The sequence below is a fragment of the Oncorhynchus mykiss genome, chromosome 4 (genome assembly GCF_013265735.2).
Source record: "Oncorhynchus mykiss isolate Arlee chromosome 4, USDA_OmykA_1.1, whole genome shotgun sequence".
In the NCBI taxonomy this organism is placed as follows: domain Eukaryota; kingdom Metazoa; phylum Chordata; class Actinopteri; order Salmoniformes; family Salmonidae; genus Oncorhynchus; species Oncorhynchus mykiss.
Window position 1 is genome coordinate 34,980,170 of NC_048568.1, and position 26,067 is coordinate 35,006,236.

The following is a 26,067-nucleotide window of genomic DNA, read 5'->3' on the forward strand; positions in this document are numbered from 1 at the left end:
GAACAGAAACCGTTTTATTAAGTTTTGCAACAAAAAACATGGTCCATGGTTCATTGTGCTGTGCATAGTCTCCACCCCGGTCACTCCCTAGTGGTTTTGACTAGATAAATTGTATTCTATGTAAAAATTGACTTTTTGTAGCAGGTTAGGATAGTTAGGTTAAGGTTAGGGAAAGGGTTAGGGCTAGCTATAATGCAAAAGTTATAAACTTTTGATGTCTTTGGACTATTTCCGTCTTGGATTATTACACAGACTATATTAGTTAATCACTCTGTCCTTTAAAGGACTGAGACGTTATTGCTCTACGTTAAAGGAAGGAGACGTTATTGCTCAACGTTAAAGGATGGAGACGTTATTGCTCTACGTTAAAGGACGGAGACGTTATTGCTCTACGTTAAAGGAAGGAGACGTTATTGCTCAACGTTAAAGGATGGAGACGTTATTGCTCTACGTTAAATGACTGAGACGTTATTGCTCAATGTTAAAGGAAGGAGACGTTATTGCTCTACGTTAAAGGACTGAGACGTTATTGCTCTACGTTAAAGGAAGGAGACGTTATTGCTCTACGTTAAAGGACTGAGACGTTATTGCTCTACGTTAAAGGACGGAGACGTTATTGCTCAACGTTAAAGAACGGAGACGTTATTGCTCTACGTTAAAGGACTGAGACGTTATTGCTCTACGTTAAAGGACTGAGACGTTATTGCTCTACGTTAAAGGACTGAGACGTTATTGCTCTACGTTAAAGGACGGGGACGTTATTGCTCTACGTTAAAGGAAGGAGACGTTATTGCTCTACGTTAAAGGACGGAGACGTTATTGCTCTACGTTAAAGGACGGAGACGTTATTGCTCTACGTTAAAGGACTGAGACGTTATTGCTCTACGTTAAAGGACTGAGACGTTATTGCTCTACGTTAAAGGCCTGAGACGTTATTGCTCTACGTTAAAGGAAGGAGACGTTATTGCTCTATGTTAAAGGACGGAGACGTTATTGCTCTACGTTAAAGGAAGGAGACGTTATTGCTCTACGTTAAAGGACGGAGACGTTATTGCTCTACGTTAAAGGACGGAGACGTTATTGCTCTACGTTAAAGGACTGAGACGTTATTGCTCTACGTTAAAGGACGGAGACGTTATTGCTCTACGTTAAAGGAAGGAGACGTTATTGCTCTACGTTAAAGCACCGAGACGTTATTGCTCTACGTTAAAGGACAGAGACGCGTTATTGCTCTACGTTAAAGGAAGGAGACGTTATTGCTCTACGTCAAAGGACTGAGACGTTATTGCTCTACGTTAAAGGACGGAGACGTTATTGCTCCACGTTAAAGGACTGAGACGTTATTGCTCAACGTTAAAGGACGGAGACGTTATTGCTCTACGTTAAAGGACGGAGAAGTTATTTTGCATTTCCATCTGTGTTTCAGAGAGTACGCCTTTTGTAGTTGAGTTAGGAGGATTCCAGTTTGATACTGCATGACATCTGATTCATTTGTGATTATATATGTGTTTTATATGACGTTCGTTCCCTCCCATGTTTTTGTAAGGTTTAGTCCTGACTGACCATTATAAAACAAATCAGCCTTTCTTGTTGGCTAGTCCTTGTAGTCCCTGTTTCAGTCCATTTTCTTCCTTTTGGTGACTAATGAACACAACCCATATCTAGACAGTTATTTGGTCAGGAAAGCTTTACAATGAGCTGTAGAGGTGAGGATTGATGAGTCTCACTGCTATAGGACCACAGCACTCCACCAAGTCACTGGGTATGGAGTTGGGAAACAAGAAAAAAAACTCATCTTAAACCATGAATCCCAGCGGGTAGATGGGATGTCCGGGCAGGATGCTTTTAGCACGCTTCGGGTTTGTTCGGTTTAATAGGGCCACACACCTCAGTCATGAGTAATGACCAAGCACACAGACGCATAAGTGTTGGTCAGGGTCCAAGACATACATTTGCTGCTGAAATATAGATTAATGAATTGTGTGCTCAGAGCATTGTGTCTTCGACTCTGTCTTAGAGAGAGAGAAATGGTAAGGAAAAAACTGAATTTGGGAGCGAGAGGCCTAAATGGATGGCATAGGTCTCAATGGATATTTTGGCACTGTCATGATATGATCCATAATTTAGACAAAGTGTTTTACTGCTTTAGAGAGAGACCTGTTAACACTGTTATATTAGCTTCATATTGTAATGCCGAGACCTGTTACTGGGTTGTGTCTAGTGTTGAGAATCCAATGGGTCGTCCCTAGTCGACTACTGGTCACAGTGCAGCCAACGTGTAGGCCTGCAACAGACCCAACGCTCTGTCTAACCGTTAATTATCCTTGTTCAAACTCTGCTTTCACACCACCCAAAATAGTTTTACAAATACAAAAGATACACCATTTTAACACAGATTCCCACTGAGGCGTTTTGTGTTGCACATTTACCTGAACGAGGCTATGACACTTCCTGAACTAAAATGTTGTTACACCACAAAAAACCTCTGTAGAGATCTGTAGTAAAACGGTGCACAGTAAGTGTGTCTTTTGTATTTGTAAAGTCATTTTGGGATAATAACGAAGTCGTGTTCAAGCCCTACGGGCCCTGGTCAAATGTAGTACACAAAGACGGGAATAGGGTGCCATTTGGGATGATCATCTCGCACTCTCTCGTTGTTGACGAGGCCTCTAGTGGCGAAGGTGTGAATGACATGTACCCACCAAAGGCAGCGCTCCAGTACCTGTATGTTCATATAGATGGGACTCTTGCTCACGTTGGGAAGTGGTATTAGCGTGGCTAACTAGCGTGGCTAACTAGCGTGGCTAACTAGCGTGGCTAACTAAGTGATTTAAAGGTTTGGAGCGTAGTAGAGTAGAGGATGCTCACGTTGGGAAGTGGTATTAGCGTGGCTAACTAGCGTGGCTAACTAGCGTGGCTAACTAAGTGATTTAAAGGTTTGGAGCGTAGTAGAGTAGAGGATGCTCACGTTGGGAAGTGGTATTGTGCTCAGGGTAGAGCAGAGGATGGAGCAGCCGGTTGGAGATCAGAGAAGCCGTCAAGTCAGCAGGTTGGTCAACACCCACAACACCCGCACTTGCTCACTCTCCTGAGGCACCTCTATGCATGCCGTGCTGAATTAATGTTGTCGAAATTGAATATTTCACAAAAGTTAGAGATGCTAAATAAATCACAGGTAGGTGGAGAGAGGAAAGCACTTTCACGACCCTATTACGTATGGAGGGAGCACAATTAACTTCCTGATGCACAAGCTCTGGTTGATTTATGAATGTGTCTGGCGCTGAGAAGGGGTCTCGCTAAGGTGAGCTCCTGCTGAGGCGGCTACAGGTAATTTATTCCCTTTCCCAAGTTTGCCATTTACTTCCTCTCTCCTTTATCCACTGGGCTGGCAAGATTTATTCAAACAAAAGTGTTCATCTAACACCGTGGTGTCTTATCGGGACAGCTGGGTCGTGAGATAGAGACCTACCGAGAGCAAGGCTTAGATGTAACAAACCCATATTTATGCCATCTAGTAAGGCCAGTGATCTTGACAATGGTAGTCTGGCATGTTTCCTCTCTAATCCTAAAGCTAAAGTCTACATTTGAAAGGCCACTGCTAAAAAGAGAATTGGCATTCTTCCAATTGCTGTTATTTGGTTCTCTCTCTTGCTCTCTCTGTCATATCTCTCTCTCTCTCTCTCTCTCTCTCTCTCTCTCTCTCTCTCTCTCTCTCTCTGTGTCATATCTCTCTCTCTCTGTCATATCCCTCTCTCTCATATCTCTCTCTCTCATATCTCTCTCTCTCTTGCTCTCTCTGTCATATCTCTCTCTCTCTGTCATCTCTCTCTCTCTCTCTCTCTCTCTCTCTGTCATATCTCTCTGTCGTATCTCTCGCCCTCTCTCTCATCTCTCTCTCTCTCTCTCTCTCATATCTCTCTCTCTCTCTTACACTGCACAAAAAATAAAGGGAACACTAAAATAACACATCCTAGATCTGAATGAATGAAATATTCTTATTAAATACTTTTGTATTTACATAGTTGAATGTGCTGACAACAAAATCACACAAAAATTATCAATGGAAATCTAATTTATCAACCCATGGAGGTCTGGATTTGGAGTCACACTCAAAATTAAAGTGGAAAACCACACTACAGGCTGATCCAACTTTGATGTAATGTCCTTAAAACAAGTCAAAATGAGGCTCAGTAGTGTGTGTGGCCTCCACGTGCTTGTAATACCTCCCTACAACGCCTGGGCATGCACCTGATGAGGCGGCGGATGGTCTCCTGAGGGATCTCCTTCCAGACCTGGACTAAAGCATCCGCCAACTCCTGGACAGTCTGTGGTGGATGGAGCGAGACATGATGTCCCAGATGTGCTCAATTGGATTCAGGTCTGGGGAACGGGCGGGCCAGTTCATAGCATCAATGCCTTCCTCTTGCAGGAACTGCTGACACACTCCAGCCACATGAGGTCTAGCATTGTCTTGCATTAGGAGGAACCCAGTGCCAACCGCACCAGCATATGGTCTCACAAGGGGTCTGAGGATCTCATCTCGGTACCTAATGGCAGTCAGGCTACCTCTTGCGAGCACATGGAGGGCTGTGCGGCCCCCCAAAGAAATGCCACCCCACACCATGACTGACCCACCGCCAAACCGGTCATGCTGGAGGATGTTGCAGGCAGCAGAACGTTCTCCACGGCGTCTCCAGACTCTGTCACGTCTGTCACATGTGCTCAGTGTGAACCTGCTTTCATCTATGAAGAGTACAGGGCGCCAGTGGCGAATTTGCCAATCTTGGTGTTCTCTGGCAAATGCCAAACGTCCTGCACGGTGTTGGGCTGTAAGCTCAACCCCCACCTGTGGACGTCAGGCCCTCATACCACCCTCATGGAGTCTGTTTCTGACCGTTTGAGCAGACACATGCACATTTGTGGCCGGCTGGAGGTCATTTTGCAGGGCTCTGGCAGTGCTCCTCCTGCTCCTCCTTGCACAAAGGCGGAGGTAGGGTGTCTTGCTAATTGCCTATAATTTCCACCTTTTGTCTATTCCATTTGCACAACAGCATGTGAAATGTATTGTCAATCAGTGTTGCATCCTAAGTGAACAGTTTGATTTCACAGAAGTGTGATTGACTTGGAGTTACATTGTGTTGTTTAAGTGTTCCCTTTATTTTTTTGAGCAGTGTATATGTCAATTCAATTTAAGAGGCTTTATTGGCATGGAAAACATGTTAACATTGTCAAAGCAAGTGAGGTAGATAATATACAAAAGTGAAATAAAAATGAACAGTAAACATTACAAATGTCATATTGTGTATATATATATACAGTGTTGTAACAATGTACAAATGTTTAAAGTACACAAGGGAAAATACATAAGCATAAATATGGGTTGTATTTACAATGGTGTTTGTTCTTCACTGGTTGCCCTTTTCGTGTGGCAACAGGTCACAAATCTTGCTGCTGTGATGGCACACTGTGGTATTTCACCCAGTATATATGGGATTTTATCAAAATTGGGTTTGTTTTCGAATTCTTTGTGGATCTGTGTAATCTGAGGGAATTATGTGTCTCTAATGGTATGGTCAGACATTGGAAATGAGGTTAGGAAGTGCAGCTCAGTTTCCATCTCATTTTGTGGGCAGTGAGCACATAGCCTGTCTTCTCTTGAGAGCCATGTCTGCCTACGGCGGCCTTTCTCAATAGCAAAGCTATGCTCACTGAGTCTGTACATAGTCAAAGCTTTCCTTAAGTTTGGGTCAGTCACAGTGGTCAGGTATTCTGCCGCTGTGTACTCTCTGTTTAGGGCCAAATAGCATTCTAGTTTGCTCTGTTTTTTGTTAATTCTTTCCAATGTGTCAAGTAATTATCTTTTTGTTTTCTCATGATTTGATTGGGTCTAATTGTGCAGCTGTCCTGGGGCTCTGTGGGGTGTGTTTGTGTTTGTGATCAGAGCCCCAGGACCAGCTTGCTTAGGGGACTCTTCTCCAGGTTCATCTCTCTGTAGGTGATGGCTTTGTTGTGGAAGGTTTGGGAATCGCTTCCTTTTAGGTGGTTATAGAATTTAACGTCTCTTTTCTGGATTTTGATAATTAGTCGGCCTAATTCTGCTCTGCATGCATTATTTGGTGTTCTACGTTGTACACGGAGGATATATTTGCAGAATTCTGCATGCAGAGTCTCAATTTGGTGTTTCTCCCATTTTGTGAAATCTTGGTTGGTGAGCGGACCCCAGGCCTCACAACCATAAAGGGCAATGGGCTCTATGACTGATTCAAGTATTTTTAGCCAGATCCTAATTGGTATGTTGAATTTTATGTTCCTTTTGATAGAATGCCCTTCTTGCCTTGTCTCTCAGATCGTTCACAGCTTTGTGGAAGTTACCTGTGGCGCTGATGTTTCTCATAACTCTCATCTCTCTCTCTCTCTCATATCTCTCACTCTCTCATATCTCTCTCACTCTCTCATATCTCTCTCTCTCTCTCATATCTCTCTCTCTCATATCTCTCTCTCTCATATCTCCCTCTTCTCTTCTCTCTCTCGCTCACTCTCGGTCTTGCTCTCTCACATTCTCTCCTCCCATCTGTCTCTATTTCTCTCTCTCTCTGTGTTTTATTATGGTAGGTTAAAGATTACTGTCACCTTCAGACCAGTCAGTTGATGTTGATGGTGCCACTGAAACACACTGGAGAATCATCAGAATGCTGGTACCTGTGGTTGATCTTTGCATGGGTCATTCTGGGTACACAATGGTACATTGTTCACGTGGCTGAACTTTTCTTCTCTCTCCATAATGCCAGGGTTGGCCAATGAAACACTGTTTCCATGGCAACCACAAATAGCCCACCAACCACCATGGAAGTGTTCAGACAAGAGAAAATAAAAAAAAGGTGTCTTTGGAAAAAAGTGGATTCAAGTGAGTTGGTCTGCAAAAAAATGTAAATCCATTTTCTTTAGAAAGAGAGAAATGAGAGGGAAGCCATTTTGTTGTAGACGGAAGTACAATCTGCTCAGAATGGATAAATATTCTGTCAACCTTTTGAACTTGGGTTTTTTAAAGTTCCATTCATCTTCCGTATAATGCTGAGTCCTACAACAAGACAAGTCTCTGTCATGTAGCCTCCCAATCAGAGATTGGGGAGGTAAGAGTAAGACAAAGCGCGCACATTCTTTGAATACTTTTATTAAAACATACACATTTAATAAATAATGTACATGTAGTAATTACCGATAATAATAATAATACTTTAATACTCACTTCATCAATTAAGTAGAAATAGTTTTCAGTTTTCAGGTTGGATTGTACATTTCTATTTGAACGTTTGTCAATGAGGCTGTCTGCACTCTGCATTCTTTGACTTCAAGGCTTTACTTGTGGAGGAAAGTACAGGAAGGTTTCTTTCACACCCACTGATTACTATTATTATTATTACGAATCCTGCTACCAGTCACCTTTTTCCTAAACCCCACCTACATGTACAAATCTACCTCAAATACTTCAGTATCCTGCACATTGTACATTTGGTATTGGCACTGACCCTGTATAGAGCTTCCTTTCTTATTTCCCATGTTTTATTTATATAATAATTATTATTATTATCATTTGTTAAAAAAAAAATGTTTTTAGTTATAATATTTTGATATTGATTACAGCGCTGCTGGGTACATTTGGAAGTGAAGCATTTCACTGTGCATGTGACAAGACTTGAACTTGAAATACAGTTTCACACGAGCACCCCTCTGCCCCCTCACACGTGCACACACACACACACACACACACAGTGCCTTGCAAAAGTATTCGGCCCCCTTGAACTTTGCGACCTTTTGCCACATTTCAGGCTTCAAACATAAAGATATAAAACTGTATTTTTTTGTGAAGAATCAACAACAAGTGGGACACAATCATGAAGTGGAACAACATTTATTGGATATTTCAAACTTTTTTAACAAATCAAAAACTGAAAAATTGGGCGTACAAAATTATTCAGCCCCCTTAAGTTAATACTTTGTAGCGCCACCTTTTGCTGCGATTACAGCTGTAAGTCGCTTGGGGTATGTCTCTATCAGTTTTGCACACCAAGAGACTGACATTTTTTCCCATTCCTCCTTGCAAAACAGCTCGAGCTCAGTGAGGTTGGATGGAGAGCATTTGTGAACAGCAGTTTTCAGTTCTTTCCACAGATTCTCGATTGGATTCGGGTCTGGACTTTGACTTGGCCATTCTAACACCTGGATATGTTTATTTTTGAATCATTCCATTGTAGATTTTGCTTTATGTTTTGGATCATTGTCTTGTTGGAAGACAAATCTCCGTCCAGTCTCAGGTCTTTTGCAGACTCCATCAGGTTTTCTTCCAGAATGGTCCTGTATTTGGCTCCATCCATCTTCCCATCAATTTTAACCATCTTCCCTGTCCCTGCTGAAGAAAAGCAGGCCCAAACCATGATGCTGCCACCACCAAGTTTGACAGTGGGGATGATGTGTTCAGGGTGATGAGCTGTGTTGCTTTTACGCCAAACATAACGTTTTGCATTGTTGCCAAAAAGTTCAATTTTGGTTTCATCTGACCAGAGCACCTTCTTCCACATGTTTGGTGTGTCTCCCAGGTGGCTTGTGGCAAACTTTAAACTACACTTTTTATGGATATCTTTAAGAAATGACTTTCTTCTTGCCACTCTTCCATAAAGGCCAGATTTGTGCAATATACAACTGATTGTTGTCCTATGGACAGAGTCTCCCACCTCAGCTGTAGATCTCTGCAGTTCATCCAGAGTGATCATGGGCCTCTTGGCTGCATCTCTGATCAGTCTTCTCCTTGTATGAGCTGAAAGTTTAGAGGGACGGCTAGGTCTTGGTAGATTTGCAGTGGTCTGATACTCCTTCCATTTCAATATTATCGCTTGCACAGTGCTCCTTGGGATGTTTAAAGCTTGGGAAATCTTTTTGTATCCAAATCCGGCTTTAAACTTCTTCACAACAGTATCTCGGACCTGCCTGGTGTGTTCCTTGTTCTTCATGATGCTCTCTGCGCTTTTAACGGACCTCTGAGACTATCACAGTGCAGGTGCATTTATACGGAGACTTGATTACACACAGGTGGATTGTATTTATCATCATTAGTCATTTAGGTCAACATTGGATCATTCAGAGATCCTCACTGAACTTCTGGAGAGAGTTTGCTGCACTGAAAGTAAAGGGGCTGAATAATTTTGCACGCCCAATTTTTCAGTTTTTGAAATGTTAAAAAAGTTTGAAATATCCAATAAATGTTGTTCCACTTCATGATTGTGTCCCACTTGTTGTTGAGTCTTCACAAAAAAAGACAGTTTTATATCTTTATGTTTGAAGCCTGAAATATGGCAAAAGGTAGCAAAGTTCAAGGGGGCCGAATACTTTCGCAAGGCACTGTCCACACACACACACACACACACACACACACACACACACGCAGAATCACACACACGGTTGGCTGCCTCAAATAGAGTGTATAGTGCTGAGCTCTGGTGCTTTTAGCATACATTTGGTCATAAAGCGTCACACTGACCGAGGCAGCAGACCATTTGGTCGTACAACGTCACACTGACCGAGGCAGCAGACCAGTTGGTCGTAAAATGTCACACTGACCGAGGCAGCAGACCATTTGGTCGTACAACGTCACACTGACCGAGGCAGCAGACCAGTTGGTCGTAAAATGTCACACTGACCGAGGCAGCAGACCATTTGGTCGTACAACGTCACACTGACCGAGGCAGCAGACCATTTGGTCGTAAAACGTCACACTGACCGAGGCAGCAGACCATTTGGTCGTACAACGTCACACTGTCCCGAGGCAGCAGACCATTTGGTCGTACAACGTCACACTGACCGAGGCAGCAGACCATTTGGTCATAAAGCGTCACACTGACCCGAGGCAGCAGACCATTTGGTCGTAAAGCATCACACTGACCGAGGCAGCAGACCATTTGGTTGTAAAGCATCACACTGACCCGAGGCAGCAGACCATTTGGTCGTAAAGCATCACACTGACCGAGGCAGCAGACCATTTGGTCGTAAAACGTCACACTGACCGAGGCAGCAGACCATTTGGTCGTACAACGTCACACTGACCGAGGCAGCAGACCATTTGGTCGTAAAGCTTCACACAGGCCGAGGCAGCAGACTTCAGTTAGCTCCTTTCTCAGCAGAATTAAAGCAGAGGCTGAATTTCAATCTTCTACTGCCACCCTTCTTATTGACCCTTTCTCCTTCCCTTCCTCTCCATCCTCTCTTTCACCACTTCAACTTAGTGTTTCTGTAGGGCGAGTGGTATACCTCCTTTTTTTAAGGACTACAAAGAAAAAAGCCACGCAACGGACAGTCGAAAGTGGTTTTAGAAAATCACAGATATTCAGAGAGGAACAAATTGTAAAATGCACTGTTACACAACATACATTACTCAGCTGCAGAATAAAACAGTTAATTTAAAAACAAATAAAACCACATCAGTTCGCTCCTGTCAGAATCAAGAAGGTGAATTTTTATCCTTGTCCAATAGACAGGCAGACAGAGGCTGAAAATATCCCTCTAGTTGTTATATCCTCTGTTGTTCAAGTGGGCTTGATAGGCAGGAGAATACCATCCTGTCATGAAACCCACATTTCTCTTAATACCAAACTCTCAGAGACTGGATAGACAGAACGAGTCACTATGGTTAGTCACTGTAGTTAGTCACTGACGGCAGTGGTGGCGATGCTCCGCTGGTGTCCAGACAGTCCAGTGCTGGCGGTCATGTTTCCATGTGTCGCGCTGGCGAGGGTTCGTGGGGCAGATTTGTGGAGTTGGCCAGAGGCTGCGAGTGCGACGTGTGGGGTGTATGTCCGTGGCCCATAGAGTTCTGCTGCAGTTCCAACGCCATGGCGTTCTGTGGTTGAGGGAACTCCTTCACTTGACGCCGGTACTCCAGGAAGGTGGATGCCTTTGTGGCGATCGCCACCACGTTCTTGCCGACGAAGATGGTGGAAACTCTACTGTCCTGGAACAGCACCATGTTGACCCCGCGGATCAGGATAGTGACCACGTTGATGGTAATCAGGCTGAGGACAGGGTAGAGCATCATCTTCTGGAGCGACACGTGTTCTCCTTGCGTGGAGATCTCGCTGAGGGAGACGCAGGGCAGGGTGAGGAGGAGGACGTAGCAGTAGAAGAACATCAGCCCCTCGGCCCAGATGGGCAGGCCTGTCCGCTGAGGCTCCCACAGGTTGGCCTGGATGTCCAGAAGATCCAGAAGATCTAGAGCCACCCAGAAGATCCTCCCCCGCATGTCCTCCTTCTTCCTGAAGGTCCTCACATACTCCATGCTGTCCAGAGCCACTAGAACCAAGTAAAGCCCCGGGACACACACAGACAGTAGCAGAGTCAAGGCTTTCCGGGCCACCGTCTCCAGGGACTTCCTATCGGCCTTGCAGTTCTGGAAGATGAAGTAGAGCTTGATCTCCAGTACAAAGATGTAGAGGAACCAGAGAATCATTGCGTAGCCGCGGCGGGCCGTGCGCACCTCGGCGCCCACCCACACGGCCACGTAGCGCAGCACGATGAGGAAGCAGATGTCCCCGACCAGCACAATGATGCACACGCCAATCTTCCTGGGCCCCTGGTTCTGCTCCACCAGGTAGGCGTCCATGAAGGCCATACTGGTCATGATGACGATGGTGGTCAGGCACACGTGGCGTTTGTCAGGGGGCGGCAACACCATGGTGAGGAGCTGACCGCCCGCTGGCTCTCACCTCCAGTCCACGGCTTCCGAGTTTAGAAAAAGAACGGCTTCAGAAAAAGGGACATGGCCATGTCGTAAATGTCAAAGGGGGATGACGGTTATCCCTGTGGGATGCCAGTGAGTCATAGTCAGTCCTTTGAGAGTCAGTCCAGTGAGTGACAGTCCAGGAAGAGTCAGTCCAGGAAGAGTCAGTCCAGGGAGAGTCAGTTCTGTGAGAGTCAGTTCTGTGAGAGTCAGTCCAGGAAGAGTCAGTTCTGTGAGAGTCAGTCCAGGAAGAGTCAGTTCTGTGAGAGTCAGTCCAGGAAGAGTCAGTTCTGTGTGAGTCAGTCCAGTGAGAGACAGTCCAGGGAGAGACAGTCCAGGGAGAGTCAGTTCTGTGAGAGTCAGTCCAGGAAGAGTCAGTTCTGTGAGAGTCAGTCCAGGAAGAGTCAGTTCTGTGAGAGACAGTCCAGTGAGAGACAGTCCAGGGAGAGACAGTCCAGGGAGAGACAGTCCAGGAAGAGTCAGTTCTGTGAGAGTCAGTCCAGGAAGAGTCAGTTCTGTGAGAGTCAGTCCAGTGAGAGATAGTCCTGGAAGAGTCAGTTCTGCGAGAGTCAGTCCAGGAAGAGTCAGTTCTGTGAGAGTCAGTTCTGTGAGAGTCAGTCCAGTGATTAAAAACAGTGAAGTTAGGGGGGGTCAGTCTTTGCACGGCTGCTGTCAGGTGATTTTTCTCAAGCCATGCGAATTCAGGAATATCATCTCATCACTCAGTGCAGTTCCATTGATCCACCTCTGCTAGTAAAGCAGGCGCCTCTTAGGCTGACAATCCATGACTCATACTGGGATGCTAATCTACACACTCAGGGGGAGTGGAGGATACACAGAGGGGTGTGTAAAGGACACAATGGTGCAATGGGAGGTTATATGGGGCAGAGAAAAGCAATGTGTGTGACTCAGTCCCTCAGTGTGTGTGGCTCAGTCCCTCAGTGTGTGTGACTCAGTCCCTCAGTGTGTGTGACTCAGTCCCTCAGTGTGTGTGGCTCAGTCCCTCAGTGTGTGTGACTCAGTCCCTCAGTGTGTGTGACTCAGTCCCTCAGTGTGTGTGACTCAGTCCCTCAGTGTGTGTGACTCAGTCCCTCAGTGTGTGTGACTCAGTCCCTCAGTGTGTGTGGCTCAGTCCCTCAGTGTGTGTGACTCAGTCCCTCAGTGTGTGTGGCTCAGTCCCTCAGTGTGTGTGGCTCAGTCCCTCAGTGTGTGTGGCTCAGTCCCTCAGTGTGTGTGGCTCAGTCCCTCAGTGTGTGTGGCTCAGTCCCTCAGTGTGTGTGGCTCAGTCCCTCAGTGTGTGTGGCTCAGTCCCTCAGTGTGTGTGACTCAGTCCCTCAGAGTGTGTGGCCCATTCCCTCAGTGTGTGTGGCTCAGTCCCTCAGTGTGTGTGGCTCAGTCCCTCAGTGTGTGTGACTCAGTCCCTCAGTGTGTGTGACTCAGTCCCTCAGTGTGTGTGACTCAGTCCCTCAGTGTGTGTGGCTCAGTCCCTCAGTGTGTGTGACTCAGTCCCTCAGTGTGTGTGACTCAGTCCCACAGTGTGTGTGGCTCAGTCCCTCAGTGTGTGTGACTCAGTCCCTCAGTGAGTGTGGAGGCTGAGAGAGATTATTTTGTTCAGTGTGTGTTGGAGTCACTCTATGGTGTACAGTGTGTGTGACTTTGTCCAGTGGTGCAGTGTGTGTGTATTTGTGAATGTGAAAGTGAGAGAGGAGTCTGCAATGGCCAGATCCCCAGTAGCCATAAATCACAGAGACATGGAAGAGGGATCAGCGCCCCGTGGGGCCCTGCGTCCAACACCGGCTTCCCAAGGGGGAGGTTCTAACACTGGACCAGAGACCCAGCATCCTCTCTCCCCTCTGCCACGTGCTGGGCTTCGTCACGGCCTGGGGGAGAAAACAAGAGAGGGGAAGGGAGGGAGAGAGGGAGGGAGGGATACAGAAAGAGAACTGTCAGCATAACTGGACTTTATAACTCTGTGCTCATTGCCAAAGGCAGCAGGCAGTCCTCGTGCCAGGAGCCAGGCAATGTGTCAGTGTGGTTAAGCTGTAGTCTTGTCTCTTACACTTTAGGGAAGGAGGAATACGTTGCACCACTCAGGACCGTTTTAAACCGTCTGTCATCCCTATCTCACTGTGTAATGGGGAGTAGCAGAAGACTTGGTCCATGTTAACCTAGCATGCCAGTAAAAGATGGTGGCTCGTACTAGAATAACTTCAACTGTTTGGACGTTTTCCTCATTTACTCCAACAGTACATTCACTCCTATATCAGACAGTCTATCTACTGTATGTCCAATAATGTCTCCACAGGTGGGAGACAACATCTATTCTCAATAAAAACGGAAGTCTCAACATCAGTCAATAAAGATGGAGCATCTACCCGTCCTACAGAGAACGTTAGTTCTCTTACAGCAGACGCCATCGATTAGGTGTCAGGTTTCCTCTCTGACTCTTGAATGATGTTTCAAGGTGCGTGAGGTTTGACCTGCTGAGTCTTCATGTTGACGTGCATGTTGAGCGCTATGACAGGTGAGTTCACGGGCGCACTACTCAAGCTTCTGCTCCGACATTTACTGCACTTTGTTAAATATAATGGATGCTGGGTGTGAAACGGTGCCCGCAGGCTCCAGCCACACGTCACTCGCTCGCGTCATCCATAAATAACACGTTTCACACCCTATGTATACATATTAGCACGGAGAAGGAACAAAACAGAGGGGAAGTGAAAGGAGTTAAATGAGCAGAAATGTCACCTTCAATTGTAATTTGAGCATCAGTCATCACAATGTCAAGTTCTCACATTCGACAGCCATGAGGGCTAACTTTCTGCCGTACATCCTGTCATAGTAGGTTGGCCTATCTGTCACTATAGACAGTCGTTGGGATCAGTCGTAAAGAGAGAGAATGAATCACGCATTAACCCTGTCACCTCGTCTACATTCTAAAATCTATATATATACATTTATATGTTTTTTTATTTAACTAGGCAAGTCGGTATAGAAACAAATTCTTATTCTACGAAGGCCTTGGAACAGTGGGTTAACTGCTGCTCTAACCACTAGGCTACCTGCCGCCCCATTAGGCTATCTGCCGCCCCATTAGGCTACCTGCCACCCCATTAGGCTATCTGCCGCCCCATTAGGCTACCTGCCACCCCATTAGGCTATCTGCCGCCCCATTAGGCTACCAGCCACCCCATTAGGCTATCTGCCACCCCATTAGGCTACCTGCCGCCCCATTAGGCTACCTGCCACCCCATTAGGCTACCTGCCGCCCCACTGGGCTACCTGCCACCCCATTAGGCTACCTGCCGCCCCATTAGGCTATCTGCCACCCCATTAGGCTACCTGCCACCCCATTAGGCTATCTGCCACCCCATTAGGCTACCTGCCACCCCATTAGGCTATCTGCCACCCCATTAGGCTACCTGCCGCCCCATTAGGCTATCTGCCGCCCCATTAGGCTATCTGCCGCCCCATTAGGCTACCTGCCGCCCCATTAGGCTACCTGCCGCCCCATTAGGCTATCTGCCACCCCATTAGGCTACCTGCCACCCCATTAGGCTACCTGCCGCCCCATTAGGCTACCTGCCGCCCCATTAGGCTACCTGCCGCCCCATTAGGCTGTCTGCCACCCCATTAGGCTACCTGCCACCCCATTAGGCTATCTGCCGCCCCATTGGGCTACCTGCCGCCCCATTGGGCTACCTGCCGCCCCACTGGGCTACCTGCCGCCCCATTAGGCTACCTGCCGCCCCACTAGGCTACCTGCCGCCCCACTACCTGTCGTTATGCAGCATGCAGAACTTAAAATATGCATTAAATATTAAAGAAATACATTGTTTAACATTGAAATGTCAGAATATCAATTTATGTTGTCAATCAACATATCAGGTTATGTAGCATTTGAATTTCATGTACCATGGAGCATTTCAAATGTACCTGACTGCTCTTGCACAAAGCTGTTTAACATTGAAGTCTCAGCCCGCTAGTGACCATCCTAAATTATTTGGTTTTCAAACTATCAAGAAAATGAATAAAGTGAATATAGTGACTATATGTACTATGTACTGTAAATATTTTTATATTTTTTATCCATCAACAACCACACATAGCCCAACTGTACCACTAATCACGAGAGAGCATACTGCATACTCTTTTTGTCTCAGAGATACATATATGTTGCCCTCCGCAAGGCAATCAAACAAGCAAAACGTCAGTACAGAGACAAAGTGGAGTCGCAATTCAACGGTTCAGACATGAGACATATGTGGCAGGGTCTACAGACAATCAGGGATTACAAAGGGAAAAGCAGCCACATTACGGACACCGACGTCCTGCTCCCAGAGAAGCTAAACACCTTCTTCACCCGCTTTGAGGATAACACAATATCACCGACGAGGCCCGCTCCCAAGGACTGTGGGCTCTCGTTCTCCGTGGCCGAAGTGAGTAAGACATTTAAGCATGTTAACCCTCGCAAGGCGGCATCCCTAGCCGCGTCCTCAGAGCATGCGCAGACCAGCTGCATGGAGTGTTTACGGACATATTACATCTCTCCCTGTCCCAGTCTGCTGTCCTCACTTGCTTCAAGATGTCCACCATTGTTCCCGTACCCAAGAAGACTCAGAGCTAAATATATGTTGAGATGTTTGCCGAGGCCACTGAGCTACAAATACAGTGCATTCGGATAGTATTCAGACCCCTTGACTTTTTCCACATTCTGTTGTTACAGCCTTATTCTAAAATGTAGTAAATAAAGAAAGATCCTCAGCAATCTCCACACAATACTCCGTAATGACAAAGTGAAAGCAAGTTTTTCAAAATCTTTGCAAATGTATTAAAAATAAAAAACAGAAACCTTATATACATACAGTTGAAGTTTACATACACCTTAGCCAAATACATTTAAATGATTTTTTCCACAATTCCTGACATTTAATCCTAGTAAAAATTCCCTGTTTTAGGTCCGTTAGGATCACCACTTTATTTGAAGAATGTGAAATGTCAGAATAATAGTAGAGAGAATTATTTATTTAATCTCATATTTCTTTCATCACATTCCCAGTGGGTCAGAAGTTTACATACACTCAATTAGTATTTGGTAGCATTGCCTTCAAATGGTTTGACCTTCTGTTGATCTTCTGTTGAATCTGACAATTAATCTTAATGGTTGTACAGTCGTCTCAAATAAAACTGTGAAGGACCTCGGAGTTACTCTGGACCTTGATCTCTCTTTTGAAGAACATATCAAGACCATTTCAAGGACAGCTTTTTTCCATCTACGTAACATTGCAAAATCAGAAACTTTCTGTCCAAAAATGATGCAGAAAAATTAATCCATGCTTTTGTCACTTCTAGGTTAGACTACTGCAATGCTCTACTTTCCGGCTACCCGGATAAAGCACTAAATAAACTTCAGTTAGTGCTAAATAAGGCTGCTAGAATCCTGACTACAACCCCCAAAAATTATCATATTACTCCAGCGCTAGCCTCCCTACACTGGCTTCCTGTCAAGGCAAGGGCTGATTTCAAGGTTTAACTACTAACCTACAAAGCATTACATGGGCTTGCTCCTACCTATCTCTCTGATTTGGTCCTGCCGTACATACCTACACGTACGCTACGGTCACAAGACGCAGGCCTCCTAATTGTCCCTAGAATTTCTAAGCAAACAGCTGGAGGCAGGGCTTTCTCCTATAGAGCTCAATTTTTATGGAACGGTCTGCCTACCCATGTCAGAGACGCAAACTCGGTCTCAACCTTTAAGTCTTTACTGAAGACTCATCTCTTCAGTGTGTCATATGATTGAGTGTAGTCTGGCCCAAGAGTGGGAAGGTGAACGGAAAGGCTCTGGAGCAACGAACCGCCCTTGCTGTCTCTGCCTGGCCGGTTCCCCTCTTTCCACTGGGATTCTCTGCCTCTAACCCTATTACAGGGGCTGAGTCACTGGCTTATTGGGGCTCTCTCATACCGTCCCTGGGAGGGGTGCGTCACCTGAGTGGGTTGAGTCACTGATGTGGTCATCCTGTCTGGGTTGGCGCCCCCCCCCCCCTTGGGTTGTGCCGTGGCGGAGATCTTTGTGGGCTATACTCAGCCTTGTCTCAGGATGGTAAGTTGGTGGTTGAAGATATCCCTCTAGTGGTGTGGGGGCTGTGCTTTGGCAAAGTGGGTGGGGTTATGTCCTGCCTGTTTGGCCCTGTCCGGGGGTGTCCTCGGATGGGGCCACAGTGTCTCCTGACCCTTCCTGTCTCAGCCTCCAGTATTTATGCTGCAGTAGTTTATGTGTCGGGGGGCTAGGGTCAGTTTGTTATATCTGGAGTACTTCTCCTGTCCTATTCGGTGTCCTGTGTGAATTTAAGTGTGCTCTCTCTAATTCTCTCTTTCTCTCTTTCTTTCTCTCTCTCGGAGGACCTGAGCCCTAGGACCATGCCTCAGGACTACCTGACATGATGACTCCTTGCTGTCCCCAGTCTACCTGGCCGTGCTGCTGCTCCAGTTTCAACTGTTCTGCCTTATTATTATTGGACCATGCTGGTCATTTATGAACATTTGAACATCTTGGCCATGTTCTGTTATAATCTCCACCCGGCACAGCCAGAAGAGGACTGGCCACCCCACATAGCCTGGTTCCTCTCTAGGTTTCTTCCTAGGTTTTGGCCTTTCTAGGGAGTTTTTCCTAGCTGGGTTTCTGTACAGCACTTTGAGATATCAGCTGATGTACGAAGGGCTATATAAATAAATTTGATTTGATTTGATTTGACTTGGGTTAAATGTTTCGGGTAGCCTTCCACAAGCTTCCCACAATAAGTTGGATGAATTTTGGCCCATTCCTCCTGACAGAGCTGATGTAACCGAGTCAGGTTTGTAGTCCTCCTTGCTCGCACACGCTTTTTCAGTTCTGCCCACAAATGTTCTATGGGATTGAGGTCAGGGCTTGGTGATGGCCACTCCTTGACTTTGTTGTCCTTAAGCCATTTTGCCACAACCTTGGAAGTATGCTTGGGGTCATTGTCCATTTGGCAGACCCATTTGCGACCAAGCTTTAACTTACTCACTGATATAATGAGATGTTGCTTCAATATACAGAGGGTAGTGCGTACGGCCCAGTACATCACTGGAGCCAAGATTCCTGCCATTCAAGACCTCTATATCAGGCGGTGTCAGAGGAAGGCTCTAAAAATGTTCAAAGACTCCAGCCACCCTAGTCATAGACTGTTCTCTCTGCTACCGCACAGCAAGCGGTATCGGAGCTCCAAGTCTAACAGGTTCTTAACAGGTTCTACCACCAAGCCATAAGACTCCTGAACAGCTAATCAAATGGCTACCCAGACCCCTCTTTTACGCTGCTGATACTCTCTGTTTATTATCTATGCATAGTCACTTTAACTCTACCTACATGTACATATTACCTGAATTACCTCAACTAACCGGTGCCCCCGCACATTGATTCTGTACCGGTAACCCCTGTATATAGCCTCCACATTGATTCTGTACCAGTACCCCCTGTATATAGCGTCCACATTGACTCTGTACCGGTACCCCCTGTATATAGCCTCCACATTGATTCTGTACCAGTACCCCCTGTATATAGCCTCCACATTGACTCTGTACCGGTACCCCCTGTATATAGCCTCCACATTGACTCTGTACCGGTACCCCCTGTATATAGCCTCTACATTGACTCTGTACCGGTACCCCCTGTATATAGCCTCCACATTGACTCTGTACCGGTACCCCCTGTATATAGCCTCCACATTGATTCTGTACCAGTACCCCCTGTATATAGCCTCCACATTGACTCTGTACCAGTACCCCCTGTATATAGCCTCCACATTGACTCTGTACCGGTACCCCCTGTATATAGCCTCCACATTGATTCTGTACCGGTACCCCCTGTATATAGCCTCCAAATTGACTCTGCACCGGTACCCCCTGTATATAGCCTCCACATTGACTCTGCACCGTACCCCCTGTATATAGCCTCATTATTATTATTTTACTGATGCTGTTGAATTATTTGTCACTTTTATTTTCTATTTTTCACTTAACACTTAATAAAAAAGAAAACTTTTTAAAGCATTGTTGTATTTGGAGCATGTGACATTTGATTTGATTTGATTCAACAAAGTACTGAGTAAAGGGTCTGAATATTGATGTAAATGTGACATTTCATTTTTTTTGTAAAAAAAAACAATCTAAAAACCTGTGTTAGCTATGTCATTATGCGGTATTGGGTGTATGTAGATTGATCAGGGAAAAAAAACAGATTTAATCCCATTTTAGAATAAGGTTGCAACATAACAAAATGTAGAAAAAGTGAAGGGGTCTGAAAACTTTCCGAATGCACTGTATGTTGAGATGTATGTATGAGATGTATGTATGAGATGTATGTTGAGATGTATGTATGAGATGTATGTATGAGCTGTATGTTGAGATGTATGTATGAGATGTATGTATGAGATGTATGTATGAGCTGTATGTTGAGATGTATGTATGAGATGTATGTGTGAGATGTATGTATGAGATGTATGTTGAGATGTATGTATGAGATGTATGTATGAGATGTATGTATGAGATGTATGTGTGAGATGTATGTATGAGATGTATGTTGAGATGTATGTATGAGATGTATGTATGAGATGTATGTATGAGATGTATGTATGAGATGTATGTTGAGATGTATGTTGAGATGTATGTATGAGATGTATGTATGAGATGTATGTATGAGATGTATGTTGAGATGTATGTATGAGATGTATGTATGAGATGTATGTATGAGATGTATGTTGAGCTGTATGTATGAGATGTATGTATGAGATGTATGTATGAGATGTATGTATGAGATGTATGTATGAGATGTATGTTGAGATGTATGTATGAGATGTATGTTGAGCTGTATGTATGAGATGTATGTATGAGATGTATGTATGAGATGTATGTATGAGATGTATGTTGAGCTGTATGTATGAGATGTATGTATGAGATGTATGTATGAGATGTATGTATGAGATGTATGTTGAGATGTATGTATGAGATGTATGTATGAGATGTATGTTGAGATGTATGTATGAGATGTATGTATGAGCTGTATGTTGAGATGTATGTTGAGCTGTATGTATGAGATGTATGTATGAGATGTATGTATGAGATGTATGTATGAGATGTATGTATGAGATGTATGTATGAGATGTATGTTGAGATGTATGTATGAGATGTATGTATGAGATGTATGTATGAGATGTATGTTGAGATGTATGTATGAGATGTATGTATGAGATGTATGTATGAGATGTATGTATGAGATGTATGTATGAGATGTATGTTGAGATGTATGTATGAGATGTATGTATGAGCTGTATGTTGAGATGTATGTATGAGATGTATGTATGAGCTGTATGTTGAGATGTATGTATGAGATGTATGTATGAGATGTATGTATGAGATGTATGTTGAGATGTATGTATGAGATGTATGTATGAGATGTATGTATGAGCTGTATGTTGAGATGTATGTATGAGATGTATGTATGAGCTGTATGTTGAGATGTATGTATGAGATGTATGTATGAGATGTATGTATGAGCTGTATGTTGAGATGTATGTATGAGATGTATGTATGAGCTGTATGTTGAGATGTATGTATGAGATGTATGTATGAGCTGTATGTTGAGATGTATGTATGAGATGTATGTATGAGATGTATGAGATGTATGTATGAGCTGTATGTTAAGCTGTATGTATGAGATGTATGTATGAGATGTATGTATGAGATGTATGTATGAGATGTATGTATGAGATGTATGTATGAGATGTATGCCAAGGCCACTGAGACTCAGAGGTGCACTGAACATACACATAGTTAGTTATACAGACTGTTTCACTTCTGTTGAAGAGGGAACACAAGACCACACTGCCATGTCCCTTTTTAATAGCCTCATGTTAATGCTGAAGGGATTTGGTACAAATGAGCAGCATTAATCAACATTGATCTGTAAATCATGAGGGACACATTGCGTCAGACAGATTTGTGCTTTATGGAGCTGACTCTGTATCATGTTGCCATGAAAGCATAAAGGGAAAAAGTAAACGAGACATTTTAATTCATCTTTTTTCCATTTTCATTGGACCCGAAGACTCAACCAGAGGTTCTGGTAGGACCATTTACCTTGTGGATTTGCTCTTTGGAAAGCTGGCTCTGACAGTACTATTCACAAGGGCCTGATTCCGACCCGAGTTAAGAGCTCCTAAATGGAACGTAAGTAAACATTTCTGCACTTTTCTCTCTACACGTATTCTGACCTTGAATTATGCATGATAATATCATGTTATTCACCTGCTATTTGTTCAGGGTGTAGATCAAAGAAATGAAGGAGGTGTGTCTACAGAAACTCCATATTATGACCTTGACTTAATTCACTCATAATTCCACCACCTTCATGCGTAAGGAAACCATGAACAGGGTCAGTTTTTTTATGACTCAAATACCGTGTGGTAAGAGAAGGAATGGAACGTGGTAAGAGAGGAATGGAACGTGGTAAGAGAAGGAATGGAACGTAGTAAGAGAGGAATGGAACGTGGTAAGAGAAGGAATGGAACGTAGTAAGAGAAGGAATGGAACGTGTTACGAGAAGGACTGGAACGTAGTAAGAGAAGGAATGGAACGTGGTAAGAGAAGGAATGGAACGTGTTACGAGAAGGACTGGAACGTAGTAAGAGAAGGAATGGAACGTAGTAAGAGAGGAATGGAACGTGGTAAGAGAAGGAATGGAACGTAGTAAGAGAAGGAATGGAACGTGTTACGAGAAGGACTGGAACGTAGTAAGAGAAGGAATGGAACGTGTTAAGAGAAGGAATGGAACGTAGTAAGAGAAGGAATGGAACGTGTTACGAGAAGGACTGGAACGTAGTAAGAGAAGAATGGAACGTGGTAAGAGAAGGAATGGAACGTGGTAAGAGAGGAATGGAACGTGGTAAGAGAAGGAATGGAACGTAGTAAGAGAAGGAATGGAACGTGTTACGAGAAGGACTGGAACGTAGTAAGAGAAGGAATGGAACGTGTTAAGAGAAGGACTGGAACATGGTAAGAGATGGAATGGAACGTGGTACGAGAAGGAATGGAACACGATAGATTTTGGACAACAGAATTTATAGCAAAAACCATCTATGAGTTTTTAGAGGTGGCACCATGAGCCTCTTTCATAATCCCGTTGAATATTGGAATGGTTAAAACCTATTATGTAGAACAGGGCCTAAGTGAGAGATTAAATTCATGAGATGGTGATTAATTGACTGATTAGCTGAAGGCTGTGGATCATTAGCATGGTATAAAGAGGAATGTACCCACATATACATCACATCATAATTTAAATGACATGAATTATAAATGTCGTCAGAGATGGTTTCGCTAATGAATGGATTAGTGGCTTTACACCCGTGATAACATGAGCCCAGTAAATTGGACAACTTGGACCTCTTTGGGAATGAAAACTTTAGCCGTAAAATGGGGAATCGTGAGATGTCATCAATGGTTCAGTGCTACGTAGCACGTGGTGAAGTGAAGACTGAAAGATGTGACTCATTTTGCCAGTAAGGGATGATTGTTAATCCATTCTGTCAGGTTTCCTGTGAAATCGCCTTAGTAAGCGGAAACCTGGAGTGCGTTGCAGCGCTTTGCATATCAATTCTATTAGCACATCCGTAATGTGTAGCTCATCCTCTGTAGATCCACGTTGGGGTTTAGCATAGAGTTAGACTAAGTATAATGGACATTCCAGGACAATGATCCATTAAGTGGATTGGCAGTCATATTGGATGTACTGTTTACAGTGTGTGATGAATTAACCCTTGTCACTTTAGGAATTGATATGCAATCAATTATCTCTCTGCTTATCACTTAACATCTCAGAATGACACGTTCTACATGCAACAACAACACTATGGACCATAATATCTACTCTACCTATTATATTTCTATGGCAGTCTTGCTGTCTTGTTGTTCTAGACGTCCAGGGTTCTATCCAGACTCTCCGTCAGGCCCAGCCATGAATCACACCAAGGACAGAGGTCGGGGAAGGCAGTGGCAGTAATGCACCAATTTGTTGCTTTGCCAACTGCTATAAAACCCCACAGCCTGGAGAAGGGAAGAGAGGACAGGTGTAACACCACAGCCTGGAGAAGGGAAGAGAGGACAGGTGTAACACCACAGCCTGGAGAAGGGAAGAGAGGACAGGTGTAACCCTACAGCCTGGAGAAGGGAAGAGAGGACAGGTGTAACCCTACAGCCTGGAGAAGGGAAGAGAGGACAGGTGTAACCCTACAGCCTGGAGAAGGGAAGACAGGACAGGTGTAACCCCACAGCCTGGAGAAGGGAAGAGAGGACAGGTGTAACCCCACAGCCTGGAGAAGGGAAGAGAGGACAGGTGTAATCCTACAGCCTGGAGAAGGGAAGAGAGGACAGGTGTACAAGGGGATAAGGGAAAAGATGGCACGAAAAGGTCACTCAGAGCTTTAATAAGTAGCTATCTTCGTTTAAGAAAACACAGAACTTCAGGAGACTTAGAAAAGGATTTTCAGCTAGACTATTTGAGGTGCTCTGACATTTTTCTTTCAGGTTTCTGCTTTTATGTTGGATTAGTGTGCTCTCTCAGTTCCTACTTTTCAAATGACTGTTGGTTGTTTGACAGATATGTTAGCTTTGTGCCCAAGGGCATGGAAGTAATTAAAAACTAACTAGGAGTAGTTTCCACAGAAGTCAATGTTCTTTTGGAAAGCTTGTTTGGTGAGCTGTTGCCTTGAGATAGACGTATGTTTGTGGCAACAGCGCCTTGGAAACTCCATCCCTCATATAAAGAATTGGCCATCTGCCTCTTTACCTCCATGTCTTCCAAAACGGTTTACTCTTTTCTCGGAGTTGAGATGTTTACGCCTTTAGGAAGACACATTATATATTAAATATAACTTTACCACAGCTTGACTACACCCCTAAACCAGCTTCCTCCTCCCACTCAAAACACTTGAGGTAGATTAAATACAGCGTGTTCTCTTCTGTGTTTGATTTAATTCTGTGGTTTACTACTTTACTTCAATGTCAAATCCACTGCAGTGGGGGACAGCTTGGATCTGCTGTGACTGCGGAGTCCGTTTTGTCAGATATTTACGTCTGACTGTCTTCATTAGTCTCCAGAAGGAGATCCATATGTCGGTCTGGCTCTCCGCCATCGCTCTCCTTCCCAGCAGGTGCTTTCTGATTCTGACGTCCTTTTGTGTTTGGGGCTGAGCAGGACGCAACGCTCTGCCAGTTTTGCTGATAGGTGGCAGATTGCCTCAGACCCTCCCTGTAGAAGACAGAGGAACTCTACACACAGCACTCTCTCTCTCTCTCTACCCTGTTAACGTCCCATTGAATGGGGAGGAGGAGGCTGACAGGATGGTTATCGTTGGGCCATGTCTTTTTCACATCCACGTCCATCACTTCCCAATCACATGCCGGAACCGAACCACATGCTGCTTACACTGATCACATGCTGCTTACACTGATCACATGCTGCTTACACTGATCACATGCTGCTTACACTGATCACATGCTGCTTACACTGATCAGATGCAGCGCATGGCGTTTTAATAACACAGTAAAGCATCCCAGCCCAACAGTCTGAGTAGCTAGGTATGTTATGACACCCGCTGGGGCCAATCATAGCAGGCCTGCGTATCAGCCCTGGGTCCAAATCATATTTGAGCGTTTGATTGAGCAGGTCTATAGTGCCAGATGGGGCAGGGTTGGGACCTTTCCCACTGGGCACACACTTGTTGAATCAACATTGTTTCCTCGTCATTTCAATGAAAATCAGGTTGAACCAACGTGGAATAGACGTGAATTGATGTCTGTGCCCTGTGGGTTATGACTCTTCCATTGGTTCCATGGCATCGGGCAAGCTCAGTGTAGCGTGGCTATATTATATCAGAGAGAACAATCTGCTGACTGTGATTAGCACGTTAGCGTTTCTCCTTATGAGTCTTGTTCTAGCTCTGCAGAGTGGTCACAAGCTGGCACAGCCCCAAAGTCATCTGATTTTAAACATAACCTTAACCACACTTCTAACGCTAATGCCTAACGCACATTTTTTTCTCATTAATTTTATCGCTCAGTTCTGCCTCTAGGTCTAGACTCATGACTAAATGTCAACCTGCATGTGAATACCCCTAATAGATTACTATATGTTTTTAATTGATTTAATCAATCTATCGATTTAACGTATGCAATTCGAAGGACTTGGTTTCCCTTATGGGGCTTGCTCCCAATGCATAATAATT

The 26,067-nt window shown here is 44.6% G+C and overlaps 1 protein-coding gene across 1 annotated transcript; it reads right to left on the bottom strand.

Annotated features, from left to right (window-relative positions):
* Positions 1-9,376: 9,376 nt before the first annotated feature.
* Positions 9,377-12,759, bottom strand: LOC110522554 (transmembrane protein 121-like). Its single transcript, XM_021601006.2, has one exon. It carries the CDS (start codon positions 11,717-11,719, stop codon positions 10,754-10,756), a length of 966 nt encoding a protein of 321 aa, XP_021456681.2. The 5' UTR covers positions 11,720-12,759; the 3' UTR covers positions 9,377-10,753.
* Positions 12,760-26,067: the final 13,308 nt, after the last annotated feature.

Excerpts from the sequence above, each read along its gene's own strand:
- LOC110522554 (XM_021601006.2), bottom strand. The coding sequence starts at position 11,719 with ATGGTGTTGCCGCCCCCTGACAAACGCCACGTGTGCCTGACCACCATC.